Source organism: Haliotis rubra, unplaced genomic scaffold (assembly GCF_003918875.1).
Source record: "Haliotis rubra isolate DU_JTF1 unplaced genomic scaffold, ASM391887v1 Scf136, whole genome shotgun sequence".
Lineage (NCBI taxonomy): Eukaryota > Metazoa > Mollusca > Gastropoda > Lepetellida > Haliotidae > Haliotis > Haliotis rubra.
The window spans coordinates 961,853-981,567 of record NW_025765292.1 but is presented as its reverse complement, the minus strand read 5'-3'; the positions used below and the strand labels follow the sequence as shown (position 1 = coordinate 981,567).

At 42.8% G+C, this 19,715-nt stretch overlaps 1 protein-coding gene across 1 annotated transcript in view; it reads right to left on the bottom strand.

Moving 5' to 3' along the window:
* The window catches only part of LOC124268095 (alpha-2-macroglobulin-like), a 42,281-nt gene extending 23,844 nt beyond the window's left edge, over positions 1 to 18,437 (bottom strand). Inside the window, 16 exon segments of the mRNA XM_046703113.1 lie at positions 648 to 707; positions 709 to 798; positions 1,325 to 1,494; positions 2,081 to 2,192; positions 2,920 to 3,099; positions 3,310 to 3,471; positions 3,769 to 3,884; positions 4,098 to 4,212; positions 6,051 to 6,162; positions 6,663 to 6,747; positions 8,315 to 8,428; positions 8,796 to 8,868; positions 9,325 to 9,377; positions 9,851 to 10,036; positions 11,825 to 11,976; positions 17,863 to 18,437. Coding sequence (XP_046559069.1) covers positions 648 to 707; positions 709 to 798; positions 1,325 to 1,494; positions 2,081 to 2,192; positions 2,920 to 3,099; positions 3,310 to 3,471; positions 3,769 to 3,884; positions 4,098 to 4,212; positions 6,051 to 6,162; positions 6,663 to 6,747; positions 8,315 to 8,428; positions 8,796 to 8,868; positions 9,325 to 9,377; positions 9,851 to 10,036; positions 11,825 to 11,976; positions 17,863 to 17,936 — 1,854 coding nt within the window. The 5' untranslated portion in view covers positions 17,937 to 18,437.
* Positions 18,438 to 19,715: the final 1,278 nt, after the last annotated feature.

The following is a 19,715-nucleotide window of genomic DNA, read 5'->3' as shown; positions in this document are numbered from 1 at the left end:
AAAAACTGTTTCTGGTTAAGGATGTTAGTTGGTCTGCATTGAGAGTATTTCCAGCTGATTACAGACGATTATAACTGTTCCGCAAAATGTTCCCCCTCGCAATATACATTATTTCAATACGCCAGTGCACATTATATTAGCACATGGATAAAAAACGAGCGTATTTATCTCCCCAACTTCCCGACGTTCGAATGTTTTAGATGGCATCATATAGTGATAGGATTTAAAACCCCATTGTGGCGATACTTTCATATCTTGTGCCGAAATCCTCTCGTCACTCGGCAACTTATTCATCCTTGTTTAATTTATTCAGATATATATTTCAGTTATAATCTGTGATTCACGGCTCACATCGTAGTCCAGATATTGACTTATAATATGTTGTTAAAGGGCTTGCAGATAGACGAGAGTTTGGTTTGCACAATAAACACAAAACCATGCCTCCAGACAACCTGATTGTGTAGAATATATCATTGTAATGCTTTAAAATTCTACGCTTTGATACATAGTTGCAGAGGTTTGATTTTGCTTTCATCCTAATTTGGAACCTAATTTATTTGTCTATAAGGCGTATATGTAATATCCTGTTATTACATGTTTAGAAAATTTAAACTGATTCCTCTACACATACACGCGCATGCGCGCACCTGTTTCGGCGTGATCTGGTTCTTTCCTCCGAGTAGGTAGACGCTCTGATCGACGACCCCCCACCATGCAGAGAGAGCCTGGGGCCGCAGACAGTGACAGCTGGGTCGGGTAGCCAGGGTACTCCTTGGACGGCGTGAACGCCATCTTCACCTGCAAGCATACACATCACACCACAGGGTATGCGAGAAGTTCTCGACACTTATTTCCCGACAGTGCACGTAACTGTGCCACGGTATATAAACAAGTCAACTAAGTGACTGACTGAGTATGGTAATACGCCGTTTTTAGCAATATTCCAGCAATATCATGGCGAGGGACACCAGAAATGGGCTTCACAAATTGTACCCATTTGGGGAATCGAACCCGGGCCTTCGGCGTGACGAGAAAACGCTTTAACCACTAGGCTACCTCACCGCCCCCTCAACTAAGTGATGCACAAAACTTGTCTTGTGTATGAACATATCTCGTTTTACGACCTAAAGGATTGCTTTAACAATGCAATAGTCAACTGTCGGGCATATTTCAGCAGCTCTAGCCCTCGGTGTCTACTTTTGAGGTACAGTCGAGCATGCTCTTTCTACGAAGATTACAAAGGGCGTCACACGACTCTTGCTCAAGAATCAGGGTTACAACATTCGAAAGGTTTAAGGTATTGAATATAGTGAGTGATTCTTACCGGATTCAAGAAACACTGCTCCACCTTGAAGGTCTCGGCGTCTGCAACGACTTCACCGTTGTTGGTGAGGTAGTAGACCAGCAACGTTGCCTCCGGCGCCATTGAACAGGTGACGTTCACGTAGACGTTGAAGCTCGGGACGTCGGGGGAAAACTTCTTACTGGCAGCACCTGCAGACGTAATCTGGTGTCATTGTTCACAAGAGGAACTAGTTGTCATGGGGACGGTGTGACTATTGGATATTATTTGTGTTTATGTTGTCTCCAGGGGTATATTTTAATAAATTTCAACAAACTAATATTCTTAATGTACAAAATATTCGTATAATTGTATTCTGTTGACTACATGAAAGGCAGATATGTGCATAGTATCTTCATAAACCGTGTGCATAAATTAACATTAATTTACCGGTCGGTAGTAAAAACGTGCTAACGTCATTGTATACTGATCAAAAGTAGTTTAAGAACGCCAGTTATTCTCATACCTCTATTATGTATCAGTTGATTTAGCATGATATATCGACATATGATGCTTGTTGGCAACATGGCACGTTTGTCTTAATTATGTATAAATTTACCATTGGGTGCTCTAATTGTAAATCAGTACAGAGGTGCATAGATTACCAATAATAAGGAATAGCGAATGGGAAAAATATTGTTGTAAATAGATAATTAATATCTAATTAATGACACTAATGAAGTGGCTGACGGCACATAGACATGGTTCCTCACTGGAAGCTATCCCACATCAACTCACAATGTTTCAGCTTAGTACACCAGGGCGGGCTGGTCCTGTAGGATCCATCCGGGTTCTTTCTAACTTTGTACCGGTTGTTGCTGTGGTGTACGATGCGCCCTCGACTCATAATCTTCAATAACATTTGAAAACAAGTCATGAGTACAAACATATTTCAAAATATTTGTTCCCTTATAATTTTGATTAATAATTATGGTGGTCAGTACTAATATTTAGGCTAGATTGTTTTCATTATTTGTTTTTTATGTGTGTGTCTTTTGTTTGTTTTTGTTTTTTGTTGTTCATTTGATTTTATATATATATATTTATTTATTTATTTATTTATTTTTTATTTATTTTTTTTTTTTTGGGGGGGGAGGGATTTTTTAGGTTTCTTTTTTTTCTTCACTTTCTTGCTCTGAGCAGTAATCCAGCTATATGACAGCGATCTGTAATAGTCGAGTCTGGACCAGACAATTCAGTGGTTCACATCATGAGCATCGATCTACTCATCTGAGATTTGATGAGATGCATAATGTGATAAACAGGTCAGCGACCTTTCCCTCACGATCATATTAGTCGTATCTTATGTCATGTGTTGTTCACATCATGAGCATCGATCTACTCAACTGAGATTTGATGAGATGCATAATGTGATAAACAGGTCAGCGACCTTTCCCTCACGATCATATTAGTCGTATCTTATGTCATGTGTGGACTTGGGAAAGACAAGTAATTCAAACTGGATATTTTACTTTTTCTATTTTGTCGACCAAACATTCGTGAGCCCAAACGAAACCTGTGGCCTAATCACTCGTAGTACATAATGAATACAAATACTTTCAAATGATATCAGTTACCTGCGCAACAACACGAAATGGTGTCGTTGGGGGTTTGGTCATATAGATGGGGATTGGTCCAAGTCCAACAGAAAGGGCTTTGCTGATTGGCTGAATTTCCAAGTAACTGTCACTTGGCGAAAACCACTGAGCCACGTAGAAGGTGCTTGGATTTCGATTTTCAGTGTCGTCTGCTAAAAGCTGGAATCACAAAAGAAAAAAATCGTCCTTCCATTATGTCTGTCAGAATCAGTATCAAGTACCACTGTTTGTTACTAGGAAACAAAAGTACAATAACGGTTTATCTGATAGTAGGTCAAATGTTGAAGGAGTTCTCATTTTTCGTCTCTTCGGTATTGTCTAACCATATTGCGTTGAGCGGAAATAGCTAATAATTACATAGAAACCTACCTCAAATATAACCAGTGCTTTTTCTGTACCAAGCCGAGTGAAGAAATAAGATGCAAAGCCTTTATTGTCGGTCATAATTTTCCCAGAGAAACCCGTCTGCTTGCTGGATAGCGTCATCATCAGACGTGAGACAGGCTTGCCATCATCCCCGGTAACTAGAGCCTGAAACGTGACAACACACTGAAAACACTGGACTCTGTGTTGAATTTCTCATTCACGGTGACTGATTTAAGGATATGGTTTCTCTGCATCAAAGACAGCTGAACCCATCTTCGGGGATAATGCAATGCTGTCAAAGAGAAGCACACGGTCGGCGTCAAATAGTGCCAACTGCGAACCGGCGTGTAACGTGATTAATCTTTTCCAGCTACCCGTTTAACAGAAAGAGTGAGTGAGTGAGTTTAGTTTTACGCCGCACTTGTCGTACTTTTATAAATAGCAAAAGTGTTTCATCCTTACCCTGAATTCAAATGGCAAGAGCGGTTTGAAAAACTTCCTCGTATAGGACTTGATGTCAACTTTCACCGCAAACCTTTTAATGACTGGGCCGTCAACAGTCTGGTTAACCAGCAGACCTAAAAATACACACAGGCTAAAAAACTAAACTGCAAAAGTCCTCTCCATTCTACATGGTTGTTTGAAGATCTGTCAAATCAAAGGAAATCAAAACAAGGATATACGTATGAATATCATTCACATACACAGTTTGTAACCAGGTTGTCTTTCGGAACAAACCGAATGAAGACCTGATTGTTACGGAAAGATACGAGTGTTAATTGCAAACATACCAGTCGCCTCTTCAAATATGGCCACGAAGGTGCTGAGTTTGAGGTAGTTGTAGCGGTTTTCGAAGTAAGGTCTCAGGATGGAGGTGGCAAATGAGTAGGTAAAGCAGCCATTTATCTAAAACAGGACATGTATTGTCAACATGATACAACATAATTTACTCAATACTAACAAATGTACAGTATTAATACATTTCTAATGACAACGCGCATGCTAGCAATTAGATGCAAACAAGCTCTTGTTGATGCAGACATACATATTGCACAAACAGACACACGTGGCAGCTATTGACAATCCAGCACAGGTACACGAGACAGCTATTGGCAGTCTAGCACCCGATGCACATCTACTGTCAATCTAGCAAAAGATGCACACTGTAGCCCGACATACACAGGGCAATTCTTGACAACATAGACACAAATTCGCAAGACAGCCCTTGTCAATCTAACCCTAGATTGCTACTGAAGCCCAAGGTACGTGCGATATTCCAGACAATCTAGCCATAGACACATACGGCACCTCCTGACAATCTAGCCCCAAATGCACACAGTACCTCCTGACAATTTAGCCCAGATACACGCGGTACCTCCTGACAATATACAATATACGTAAACACAGATACACACGGTACCTCCTGGCAATCTTGCCCAGATACTCACGGTACCTCCTGACAAACTTGCCAGATACACACGGTACCTCTTGGCAAACTTGCCCAGATACACGCAGTACCTCCTGACAATCTTGCCAGATACACACGGTACCTCTTGACAATCTTGTCCAGATACTCACGGTACCTCCTGACAAACTTGCCCAGATACACGCAGTACCTTCTGACAATCTTGCAAGATACACACGGTACCTCTTGGAATCTTGCCCAGATACTCACGCTACCTCCTGACAATCTTGCCAGATACACACGGTACCTCTTGGCAATCTTGCCCAGATACTCACGGTACCTCTTGACAAACTTGCCCAGATACACGCAGTACCTCCTGACAATCTTGCCAGATACACACGGTACCTCTTGACAATCTTGCCCAGATACTCACGGTACCTCCTGACAAAACTGCCACAGATACACACGGTACCTTCTGACAATCTTGCCCAGATACACACGGTACCTCCTGACAATCTTGCCCAGATACACACGGTACACCCTGACAATCTTGCCCAGATACACACTGTATGTCCTGACAATCTAGCCCAGATACACACGGTACCTCCTATCAATCTTGCCCATATGCACAGGGTACACCCTGACAATCTTCCCAGGTGCACTCGGTACCTCCTGACAATCAAGCCCAGATACACACGGTAGCCCAGATACACAAGATACCTCCTGACAATATAACGACAGATACAATACCTTCGGTACCTCCTGACTGACAATTTTACCACAGATACACACGGTACCAGATCGGTACCTCCTGACAATATAACCACAGATACACACGGGCAATCTTGGCAATCCTGCCCAGATACACCAAGATACCTCCTGACAATATTACCACAGATACACACGGTATCTCCTGACAATCATGCCCCATATACACATGATACATCCTGACTATCGTGCCCAGATACACACGGTACATCCTGACAATCTTGCCCAGATACACAAGATACCTCCTGACAATCTTGCTGACCACGGTACCTCCTGACAATCTTGCCCAGATACACACGGTACATCCTGACAATCTTGCCCAGATACACGGTACCTCCTGACAATATTGCCCAGATACACACGGTACCTCCTGACAATCTAGCCCAGATACACACGGTACATCCTGACAATCTTGCCACAGATACACACGGTACCTCCTGACAATCTTGCCCAGATACACACGGTACATCCTGACAATATAACCACAGATTCACACGGTACCTCCTGACAACCTTGCCCAGATACACACGGTATCTCTTGACAATCTAGACAGACACAATCGCTCCCTTACCTCCCCGTGTATGACTGCGCATGGCTTCTTGCCTGTGCCGTATGTCTGGGACAACTCGGTGATGCATGTGTCCACCATAATCTTGCCCTTCACAGGTTGCCCGTACGTGTACCTGAAACAATACACCTGTGTTACCATGGCGACAGAGTAGGTAACGAGTTAGGTAGGTAACAGAGTAGGAGGGAGCTGTAATGGACACAGATAAGCCACCTCCTTGGAATGAGTGAGCAAGAGAATGTACTTCGCATCGGTCAGTAATGGCCAACTACTGACAAACCAGTGACTGATATTAAAAGCACACAAGCAATGGCCTACGTCGTGGGGGCACGATGACACAGAGTCAGCTAGGACACGCATGTGACAATTACGACATCTTTACAAGGCTCAACATATGCATATTTGTTTTGTTCGGGATTGCATGTGGAAGTTGTAGTCTTATTGCACAAATGTCCCTTCGCCGTCTACTATTCATATTCAATGACAGCAGACTGACCGGCTGATCCTCAATGTAAGTCACTCCTTCGCAAGAAGGACTGAACTTGCCGTGTAGCCCCTGGACATCTCGCTATATGACACAAAGTTTTTCCGAAAGAAATATATTGTCCCACTTACTTGGAGCACACCTCCCCTTCAATCTGCTCCGTCTTTTCGTTTACTCGTGTCGGGGGCGTCACGATGATGGAGAACTTGGGCAGCACTGAAACACACTGATGCGGTGCAGTTTCATTGTCGAATATGAATGTCATCTCGTGATCTCATGAAATAGGACTAATCCATAGCGTAACTAAACAACCTCCATCACGCTGCCATATACAGTAATGCTTCTAATGTTGCAGTACAAAACAAGCACGTGGTTCACTGATAGCCCTGTGTCTGTCAGTACAAAACACGCACGTGGTTCACTGATAGCCCTGTGTCTGTCAGTACAAAACACGCACGTAGTTCACTGTTAATTAGCTCTGTGTCTGTCAGTACAAAACACGCACGTGGCTCACTGATAGCCCTGTGTCTGAGAGTACAAAACACGCACGTGGTTCACTGATAGCCTTGTGGCTGTCTATACAAAACACGCACGTGGTTCACTGATAGCCCTGAGTCTGAGAGTACAAAACACGCACGTGGTTCACTGATAGCCTTGTGGCTGTCTATATAAAACACGCACGTGGTACACTGATAGCCCTGTGGCTGTCTATACAAAACAAGCACGTGGTTCACTGATAGCCCTGTGTCTGTCAGTACAAAACACGCACATAGTTCACTGTTAATTAGCCCTGTGTCTGTCAGTACAAAACACGCACGTGGTTCACTGATAGCCCTGAGTCTGAGAGTACAAAACAAGCACGTGGTTCACTGATAGCCCTGTTTCTGTCAGTGCAAAACACGCACGTGGTTCACTGATAGCCTTGTGTCTGTCAGTACAAAACACGCACGTGGTTCACTGATAGCCCTGTGTCTGTCAGTACAAAACGCGCACGTGGTTCACTGATAGCCTTGTGTCTGTCTATACAAAACAAGCACGTGGTTCACTGATAGCCCTGTTTCTGTCAGTGCAAAACACGCACGTGGTTCACTGATAGCCTTGTGTCTGTCAGTACAAAACACGCACGTGGTTCACTGATAGCCCTGTGTCTGTCAGTACAAAACACGCACGTGGTTCACTGATAGCCTTGTGTCTGTCTATACAAAACACGCACGTGGTTCACTGATAGCCCTGTGTCTGTCAGTACAAAACACGCACGTGGTTCACTGATAGCCCTGTGTCTGTCAGTACAAAACACGCACGTGGTTCACTGATAGCCCTGTGTCTGTCAGTACAAAACACGCACGTGGTTCACTGATAGCCCTGTCTGTCTATACAAAACACGCACGTGGTTCACTGACAGCCCTGCACCAAACAGGTCAGGTTTGACATGATGATGAATCTACGCCAACGTATCATACTCACACATCAAAATCGTTTACTTCCCGCGTCACAAAGACAACATGTCCCCTATCTTTGAAATTACTATCAAACTAAAACATTTTTCTTACGAGCATTTAATCTACTCACTTTAAGATGCTACCGCCACTTTTTGTTTAATGAGCTTTCTCTCTTCCTCTCCGATTATCGAACATCCAGAACTATCATCTTTCGCCGCCCACAGAGCAATACAAGCATGCATACGAAGGTATGCCCCTGTAATATGTATCGTCTAACATTACCGCTCAAAGAATAGGGTTTACACAACAACAAGGTTATACTGTGGTCAAACTTCATCACATACCGTATTCAGCGACTTCGAACTTTGCTCGCGTTTCCTTGCCTCCAATCTCCGTCAAAATAACCCAGTCTCCAAGAACTGGTTCTGCCGCCAGCTGGAACTCTAGAGTCACCATTCCTGCAACAGGCAGTTTGTCATAATGTCTTGTTCCTCTTGAGCTAACTAATATACTATATATAGCCATCAACATCATGACGGAGGATGCCAGGAAAGTAGAGCACACAGTTTTTCATCTTCGGAATCGTACCCCGCTCTTCAGCGTGTCGAGGAAACACTTTAACTACTAGGCTAACCTGGTTTAAATTTGAACAATATTAATAATTTTCTCGACCACTTGTCCACCAAGGACCACTGTGTCAAGGAGTATGTTGAAATCGATTCGATGTAGCATACAGAAACGTGCTTCAAAGAAATTATTGAGTGTATGAAGTGTATGCATTGACTTTAATACAGTTTACTTTATACAGTTGACTTTATACTTTACCCTTTTTATTGTCGAGATCTCGCCATTGTTTCATGATGACGTCATTTGGTGTGATTATCCGAACGAGTGATATCTGCAAAGAAATTGATAATGTAATTATTCTTAACTAACAAAAACACAATGATTGTATTGTATTGTAAGTAATATATACCCTCCCTTCAATACAGACACGTCTCAGAGGTGAAAACACGAGCAAAGTATGATGACCGAGCATGGATCATAATCGGAACACATATTCGATCAGGGCATCCTGGCCCAGTTTAAGGATACAAATATGAACCACAATGAGACCTTTTAGGCAATTTGGCAGGTCGCAACCTTTGTTTATCTGACAGTCGTGAACCAACGAGAAAGGAAAATTGAAGTAAAGCAGGGAAAACGAACGAAGCAATCGTTTTAAGGAACTGAAACTGGGCGAGGGACACCGAACTCCACACACTGTACCCATGTTGGGAATCGAACCCGGGTGTTCGGTGCAGCGATCAAACACGTTAACCAGGGGATGTCGGATGAATATGTAAATGCTTACCTTGTCTGTGCTTGGCATCAGTTCGGAGTCGATGGTCATGACTCTGATTCTCACTGGAACATGAAGATAGGAACTGTAACATCTCTTAGTGTGAAAAGATATTCCTGTAGTGATAGCACCATACTGGACGCTGTCTAGGGGGCGACAGTTTATGTAACAAGGGTTTGTTCGACAATTAGACAATCAAATATACAGGTAGCAAGGCCTGTCAAGATATCACATTCTACCTACCCGTTCATGCTTCAAGTGACCACAAAATGCCTTAAAAACGGAATTACCGCATTGTAAGTGGCATTGTGTGTTCATCGCTTTTGGCCGTGCCAATTTACACCTGTCAGAGTGGTACTCAAACTCCGTGGTCTAGACTACCAGTTGCCACGGAGGTTGGGTAGATTAGAATGCTGCCTTTGTGTGCAGGTGGTTGGGTGCCTGACCCAGACAGTATGGGTTCGAATCAGAGATGGGACACAACCCAAGAAATGTACTAGAATCTGAGAAAGTGTAAAATATAACATGTTAAATCTACCCAGCTGCCCCGGCTTGTAGATGGGTTTGTCCGAGTGGATGAAGGTGGTTCTCTGTTGTGGTTGCGGTGTGAAGGTGTGCGACTTGTGCTCCCTCATGCGTCTGGGGCCGATCATTGCCATGGACAGCTTGTGTCGAATCCCGCCCAGATCCGGGGGGATTGTAAAGGTGATGCATCCACCCTGGCCTGTGACATAGAGACATATTATTGCACTGAACTTATTTTTTGTAAATATTCTCTGTAAATCTAACGCTCTTCAGTCAAAGCCCTCGATAGGAATGACAAGTGCTTATGGATGATCAACCTCTTTGTTGTACAATAGCGAATGACACTTGTCATTCCTATTGCTTACAACTTCTAGAATGCCTCTCGAACAGTTCAAAGGCCTGGATACTCAACGCTATTTACAATAGACAATACTTAATGCGTCAGAACCTACTGATTACGTAGGGTACTATATTATGTAAAGCATATCGGGTGTATTGTACAGCCATGTATGTGTATTGCACAGTCATTTGTGTGTATTGCACAGTCATGTGTGTGTATTGCACAGTCATTTGTGTGTATTGCACAGCCATGTATGTGTATTGCTGACAGTGTGTATTATGTAATATTACTGAGTGCGGCGTAAAACTACACTCACTCTGCAGTGTATGACATATCAGCTAACAATTTCACATTGTCAAAACGTTATGCTTTCGTTATTCTGTGGACTCCCATTTACGTTGTAGCCTGACTTTATGACAGGTCATTTTAACGTCTCCATAAGGATATTTATTTCATGCTAACGGATTTTACGTTGTCTTAACGTTCTATTCAACGTTAACAGTTGAATAGTTTTCCCAGTAGTGAACATTACATAAAAAAACAAGGTAGAAATTCACTTCAATGTTTATTCGTTTATTTCGATGTTGTTTTAGTCGTGTGTTTTCTGAAGCTGTAGTTGAATAATGAAGAAAGAATCTCAAAGTGAAAAATCTATCGTGACAAGAAACGTTGTTATAAGTTCCTTACCTCGCCTGTACTTCTGTCTCTGGTAGCTACAGTTCCTTACCCCGCCTGTACTTCTGTCTCTGCTAGCTACAGTTCCTTACCTCGCCTGTACTTCTGTCTCTGGTACCTACAGTTCCTTACCTCGCCTGTACTTCTGTCTCTGGTAGCTACAGTTCCTTACCTCGCCTGTACTTCTGTCTCTGGTAGTTACGGTTCCTTACCCCGCCTGTACTTCTGTCTCTGGTAGCTACAGTTCCTTACCTCGCCTGTACTTCTGTCTCTGGTACCTACAGTTCCTTACCTCGCCTGTACTTCTGTCTCTGGTAGCTACAGTTCCTTACCCCGCCTGTACTTCTGTCTCTGGTAGCTACAGTTCCTTACCTCGCCTGTACTTCTGTCTCTGGTAGCTACAGTTCCTTACCTCGCCTGTACTTCTGTCTCTGGTAGCTACAGTTCCTTACCTCGCCTGTACTTCTGTCTCTGGTAGCTACAGTTCCTTACCTCGCCTGTACTTCTGTCTCTGGTAGCTACAGTTCCTTACCTCGCCTGTACTTCTGTCTCTGGTAGCTACAGTTCCTTACCTCGCCTGTACTTCTGTCTCTGGTAGCTACAGTTCCTTACCTCGCCTGTACTTCTGTCTCTGGTAGCTACAGTTCCTTACCTCGCCTGTACTTCTGTCTCTGGTAGCTACAGTTCCTTACCTCGCCTGTACTTCTGTCTCTGGTAGCTACAGTTCCTTACCTCGCCTGTACTTCTGTCTCTGGTAGCTACAGTTCCTTACCTCGCCTGTACTTCTGTCTCTGGTAGCTACAGTTCCTTACCTCGCCTGTACTTCTGTCTCTGGTAGCTACAGTTCCTTACCTCGCCTGTACTTCTGTCTCTGGTAGCTACAGTTCCTTACCTCGCCTGTACTTCTGTCTCTGGTAGCTACAGTTCCTTACCTCGCCTGTACTTCTGTCTCTGGTAGCTACAGTTCCTTACCTCGCCTGTATTTCTGTCTCTGGTAGAAGTAGCGCTTCTTGTTAGCCTTCAGGGAGTAGTACACGTCCATTCGGCGGTGTTTGTACAGTGTCAGACAGATCTTCTGTTGTTTCCCCACCTCCAACACACTCGGCATTGTCAGCATGTAACTCCTGGGAACACAACATATACATCAGTGAGTGAGTGAGTCACTTGCGGGTAACGTCGCTCCAGTTACAACACGGCTTGTCACGATATATTGAAGACAAAACCTCAGTTGCTTCCGTGAATCCACAAACACGGGCGTGATAGTGACACATCTAGAAACATGGTGCAGGAGATCCGGGAACCGAACCCACGATCCTAAGTTTCTGTCATTCCCAAGCAACACAGCACAGCAAACTGAGTGAGTGAGTTTAGTTTTACGCCGCTTTTAGCAATATTCCAGCAACAATCGCGGTGGAGGACACCAGAAATGGGATTCACACACAGGAATCGAACCCGGGTTTTCGGCGTGACGAGCGAACGCTTTAACCACTATGCTACCTACCCCACGTCCCCACCACAACGAACTGTGTCGCCTTAGACGACATGACCACCGGTGCTCACGGTAGAACAGAACAAGGATTTCATAAGAGACCGTAGCATGTTTTCGTCTGAGAATTACGATTAGATTTGGTCTCCAACAACCTATGCTTCTCGAGATGAAACTATGAATAACATCAAGATACCGCCTTGATGCATTTTGTTATAAATTGAAAACGTATAGTTATGAGTGAAAATGCGTATTGACCTAATGTCGCGTTTCATATTGTGACAGTGAATAATTCTTTGAGCCAGTTCAAATATTCATGTCTAAGAAAGATCTGAGGAATAAAGTTTCGTCGTGTTTCCTCGGCCTAGCTACTGAATGGGTTCCTTACAGACTGAAACGACGAAAAAAGATATGGGGCAATATGTAAAATATGATTTACTAATCTCCACTAAGCATTTTTGTTTCAGTCGGATATCATCGACTTCTGTGACCGGATGAGAGAGTCCAAACTCCAGAGCATAACTAAAACGGCGACTTGGCACAATTTCCCATTGCTTGTGTATTTATTTTCTTAAATTAAATTTTAAATTAAATTAAATTAAGTGATTGAGTCACCTAATTGAAGATTAGAGTCAATCTGAATTAACCAGCGTTAATTGAGAATAACCTAGGGTAGAACCTTAAGCAATAGTCGCAACTTCACCCTGGCGTAATGTCAAACGGTTGTATTACTGTGAAAAGGAAACTAACCTTAGCTTGGTTAACTGACATGATCAAACAAAGGCTTGACTTGGTAACAGTTGTTTTACTGCTGGTCAAACCTTTCCATTGTGTCCAGTCCGTGTAACGACACGGCAGTCCAAAGTAATATAAATATACTTTCAATGTCAAATTAATTATATTCCTCTATTTTATTGTCAATTAAACTAATTAACATTGACGTCACTTCGAAGCTCCTAACAGGAATATCAAGCTCCATACCGGCGCTTGACACCTGTCGTGAGTCTCCGATGGACATCGCTGACATCAGTGTTGAATCGGACGTTTCAAGAATCTTGGAATTTGACCTCTAACCCCGACTTGGATATTAATGCCATCACAGGGAATTTGTATTCTTATTGTGCCAGTTACGTGGTATTTGAATATAGCTACGTCCTACTTAGGAGATAAAAAAATTGACTGTGGCACTCTTGTATGTAGAAATGAGAGCTCCTAAACTAAAATTAGCACTTTTGTATGGAACCTGCGCGTGCATGTGAGTACATACATGCAATCTTGACGTAAACTGCAACAACAATATTTGAGTATCTCCAATGTTGAAGCCATCTGCTGTGGTGTAAGACGTTCCGGACACCGGTAGTCTAATAAGATACGACAAACGGAAATTCAGATAAGCAACACATTTCCTGATTTGACCCCTCGACCTCGACCTCGATCCATAACGCCTTACTACGCACATACTGCCGTCGGACAACTGGCTGAGTTGGTTAGACGCCTGACTCTGAGGTTGTGGGTTCGAATCCCGGATGGGACTCAACCCAATAAAAGTACTAGAATTTGTACTTAACTGAGAAAGTGAAATCCCAAATATAACATGTGTTACATTTGACCACTTTCTGCATGTCATTGTGTATTCGTACGAACATACTGAACGTATTCAATACGTCAATCGGGTCAAGGTCAAACCAGTCGGTTTGCTAAAAGGGTGATCTGATCTAGTTTCAGATTACATTTGTTAATCTGGTCTAAATATAATAAGTTTCATTTAACAAATTGTAAGTTTGAAAGCTGCGATTTGTTTCGTTTACCATAGAATCCATAGTCCTGAACAATACATGCCCCTCAGCATTTCCATTTACTATCCATGTAACGCTTACTGTAGAACAATGCATGTACACGCACTACACATACACCGCATACTATCCTTGACACATGTACACGCACTACACATACACCGCATACTATCCTTGACACATGTACACGCACTACACATACACCGCATACTATCCTTGACACATGTACACGCACTACACATACACCGCATACTATCCTTGACACATGTACATGCACTACACATACACCGCATACTATCCTTGACACATGTACATGCACTACACATACACCGCATACTATCCTTGACACATGTCCTTGACACATGTATCCACATGTACACTACACATACACCGCATACTATCCTTGACACATGTACACGCACTATCCACATACACCGCATACACCGCATACTATCCTTGACACATGTACACGCACTACACATACACCGCATACTATCCTTGACACATGTACACGCACTACACATACACCGCATACTATCCTTGACACATATGTACACGCACTACACATACACCGCATACTATCCTTGCACTACACATACATGTGACACATGTACGCACTACACATACACCGCATACTATCCTTGACACATGTACACGCACTACACATACACCGCATACTATCCTTGACACATGTACACGCACTACACATACACCGCATACTATCCTTGACACATGTACACGCACTACACATACACCGCATACTATCCTTGACACATGTACACGCACTACACATACACCGCATACTATCCTTGACACATGTACACGCACTACACATACACCGCATACTATCCTTGACACATGTACATGCACTATGTTTGACTGAAACTAACTATGCACGACCTGCTATAATGCAGCAGAAGAGCGGAGGTTCTATGACTAAGTCGCATCATACAAAAAGACGTCAAAAGATGGTAACGGTCATACCCTCCCTTGCGTTGCGGTCAAAACAGACACAAGTCCGGGCCAGTTCAAATAGCAGCACACACACGCACGCACGCACTGTGGTTTCAGTCATTGGGTCATCCTATCTATGCTGTCTATTGTACTAAATGGGCATCATCGATAAAGAGTCTGTAGCTGGTCTTCTAATGCACTACCGATGGCATCTATGTTGTTCCATACACCATTACTGGACCGTGCTTCATCTGCGGTTGCATCAAGCTGCAGCATATGTACACCATACTAAAGTGAAACTGATATGTTATCTATAACATTATGTATAATCTACTATTGTACTGTGTCCAATCTACTATAGTACTATGCATTATCTACTATTGCACTGTTTACATCTACGCTTCTACTCATCTTGAATTGAACACATCTACCACTGCACTGTGCACGTCTACCATTGCACTAATCACATCTACTATTACACAATGCAGACCTACTATTGCACAATGCACATCTACTATTGCACTAAGCACATCTCCCACTGCACTATGCACATCTACTATTGTACTATGTCCCATCTACTGTAGTACTATGCACATCTACTGTATTGCATCTGCACTATGAATTGAACACTATGCACATCTCTACCACTGCACTATGCACATCTACTATTGCACTATGCACATCTACCATTGCACTAATCACATCAATCATTGCACTATGCACATCTACTATTACACAATGCACATCTACTATTGCATTATGCACATCTACTATTGCACTATGCACATCTGCAATTGCACTATGCACATCTACTATTGCATTATGCACATCTACTATTGCACAATGCACATCTACCATTGCACTATGCACGTCTACTATTGCATTATGCACATCTACCATTGCACTATGCACATCTACTATTGCACTATGCACGTCTACCATTGCACTAATCACATCTACTATTACACAATGCACATCTACTATTACACTATGCACATCTACCACTGCACTATGCACATCTACCATTGCACATTGCACATCTACTATTGCACCATGTCCATCTGCAAGTATACTATGAATTATCTATGAAGTATGGACGTACCATCCACCCTTATACTGTGAATGAGTTATGTGCCTTTGTGAATATCCGTCAGTTATTGTATGGAGGTGTGCAGGTGCATCATCTACCTTTGCCGGCGACTTTGGGAAAAGCAAGCACTGCTGAAACGTTCTCTTGACGCCGGGAGCTATAGACCTTAGCACGATTAGACTCATCTGTGAACAGCACACTGTCTCAGTGCTCTATTGTGACCATCGGATACCGTCTATAGGCTTGACATGGCCGTTTGCGCAAGGTTCTGACATTAATTTCTTTGAGTGGCATGTTTAGAAGTTGGTGAATCAGATAAGGAACAAACTTTATGGATGAACAACTTCTTTATTCGGAAGATGCGACGTTTCGATACAGATTCTTGTATCGTTGTCAAGCAAGTATGGGTCAGGTAAAACACAGGGTTACATATATATACAGTAAATGATTAACAAGAACAACAAGAAATTAGATGTACAGTAACAATGTGATGAACATTAACTGGTCTCAATCCAGGACCTATACGAGCAGTTTTGGCCTCGATTAGGTAGATACGCCAACCAAACATGTTTTTGTTGACCGCGAGAAGACATTTGTGTAGCTCTGCTGTAGATAACGTCTTGGAAGAGATGATATTGTATTTCGATGAAAACTCGATTTGACCCATTCCTGTTTGAAGCATTTTCACGACGCGTTGATTTGAAACAAGCCGTGGCAGTGCTTAAGCGTTATTACGAAACTTGAAGTGTTTTTGAGCGAGTGAGTTTGTATTGTTTTACGCCGCTTTTAGCACTATTCCAGCAACATCACGGTGGGGGACACCGGAAATGGGCTTCACACATTGTGCCCGTGTGGGGAATCCAACCCGGGTCTTCGGTGTGACGAGCAAACGCTTTAACCACTAGGCTACCCCACCGCCCCTGAAGTGTTTTTGACCACCCGATAGCTAAACCTTCCATGTGTCCTGTTCACATTAATAAAACAAGCGTTTGAGTACTATTCTCCAAAGGAACGCATAAAACAAATGTTTTGGGCACCCTACTGGAAAGTGTGAATCATGACCTTAAAGTCGAGGAGTTGACTTCATGAATATGTTCTGAAAGACTGAATTTAATAAACCCCGTATTTTCATTGAAGTAAAGCTATGTATTTTCCATTGGTATGCTAAACATACACCATCCGACAACTGTACTATGAATGTAGATCTACTATGCATTTTTGTACTATGCATGCCCCATCGGGAATTATAGTATTAACCATCGTATACAGTTAACACAGCATGCGCTATTCTGTATCAAACTACAAGTCTACAGCTACTACAGAATACTACAGAATGTTAAGTCAATGGACGAGGGATGGAATATGTGGTAGATATTATCAGTATGATACCTCAGTCAACTATAAAAAATACGCACTAGAATAAACCATAGGGGACACGTGGTGCCTTGGTTTGATCACTGGCGGTTGACTGAAGGTGATCGCGATCCGCTTCTTCCTGATATCTAGGTGTTTACAGGAGGTTACCAACATGCTGGCTACCAACCGTTTGGAAATAAGAATCAGGGCTCTTATTCTCGAAACGTTCGTAGCCTTAAGAATTCTTAACTTTGATCGTAGACAATGTGTTAAGAATGGGCTTAAGAAGTAAGGCTACAAACGTTTCGATAATAGCTAGCCAGCTACTTACCCAGTCTTGTTGTTACCCTGGCAAGGAAGCGTCGCCATGGCGACAAGAACAAGGAGACCAAGGAACATCGTCATGTCGGTTTACTAGTTCAGCAAGGATATTGTTCACCTTCAAAACACGTCTGTGTCAGTCAACGCATGTACAAATGTCTTTCCGACCAGGATGTCCCCAAACCAATGTTTGATATCCACAAAGAATGGATCAAGTTTATTCAGAAAGAAACACGTTGGTTTCAGCAACTGACTATTATCTGTTTCCAGAGGACTTCAAAGCCTACACTTGTCGCTGCCAGATCTGACCTGGCTCGGCTATGGGGTACAAAGCAGGACTTGATTCTCGGGTACGAAGCCGGACTTGATTCTCAGGTACGAAGCCGGACTTGACTCTCGGGTACGAATCTGGACTAGGCTATCGGGGCAGAGCCAGACGTGACTCTCGGGTACAAATCTTGACTTGACTTGAGTTACAACATCGAACAGTAACGAGTACAGAACCGGACTTGACAACACCAAGAGCCTGGCTGGACTACTGTTGGGGAGTCAGGCTGGACTATCAGGTACAGATGGCTGACTGGACTACTGTTGTGGAGTCAGGCTGGACTATCAGGTACAGATGGCTGACTGGACTACTGTTGTGGAGTCAGGATGGACTTCCAGACTGAAGCGTGGTCTCGGTGAGACTAACTACTGAGCTCTTGAGACGACGGGGATGGAGGAGGGAGGTGTTGTCACGGAGGGGAAACGCTGAGGGTTGGAGTAGGTGAGACATCCTCCAGCCTTGAAGTGCCGACATCTCCGTCTTTCCCTCCCCCAGCCAGGGTGACACAAATGGCTGCCTCGTCGTATTACTGAGCACTTCAACTGAGTTAATGTGTAAAGTTAATGTGTAAAGTTATGTGTAAAGTTATGTGTAAAGTTATGTGTAAAGTTAATGTGTAAAGTTAATGTGTAAAGTTATGTGTAAAGTTAATGTGTAAAGTTATGTGTAAAGTTATGTGTAAAGTTAATGTGTAAAGTTAAGTGTAAAGTTAATGTGTAAAGTTAATGTGTAAAGTTATGTGTAAATGTGTAAAGTTATGTGTAAAGGTAATGTGTAAAGTTATGTGTAAAGTTAATGTGTAAAGTTATGTGTAAAGTTAATGTGTAAAGTTATGTGTAAAGTTATGTGTAAAGTTAATGTGTAAAGTTATGTGTAAAGTTAATGTGTGTGTAAAATGTGTAAAGTTAATGTGTAAAGTTAATGTGTAAAGTTATGTGTAAAGTTATGTGTAAAGTTAATGTGTAAAGTTAATGTGTAAAGTTAATGTGTAAAGTTAATGTAGTAAAGGTGTGATAGTGTAGCCTGGTGCTTCGAGTATTTGTTCGTCATACAAAAATAGTATTCCGATTACCGAAGGAGAGTATTACTTGTGACTATACTGCCAAATGTCTGTTGCTGGAAATGACCAAACTGCACACACACACACACACACACACGCACGCACGCACGCACACACACACGCACACACACACACACACCACACACACACACACACACACCACCACCACCACCACCACCACACCACACCACACCACACCACACCACACCCACACCACATATCATGATCTAGGGTATACGCGTTAAACGATCATCACTCTGGTGACGCTTGGGATTATGGTGACAAACACGAATTGGTTCGCTTACAGGCACGTGCAGGCACAAGGCTATATAAGTGCTTTAATCTTGAACCCGAAGTACGCTGAATCCTACCTGTATTTTTTAAGTTAATTTGATTCAAAAGTTGTTCCTATCCTTTCATACGGAGCTGAAGTATGGTGATTAGATAATATTGAGGAAATAGAATCAATTCATTT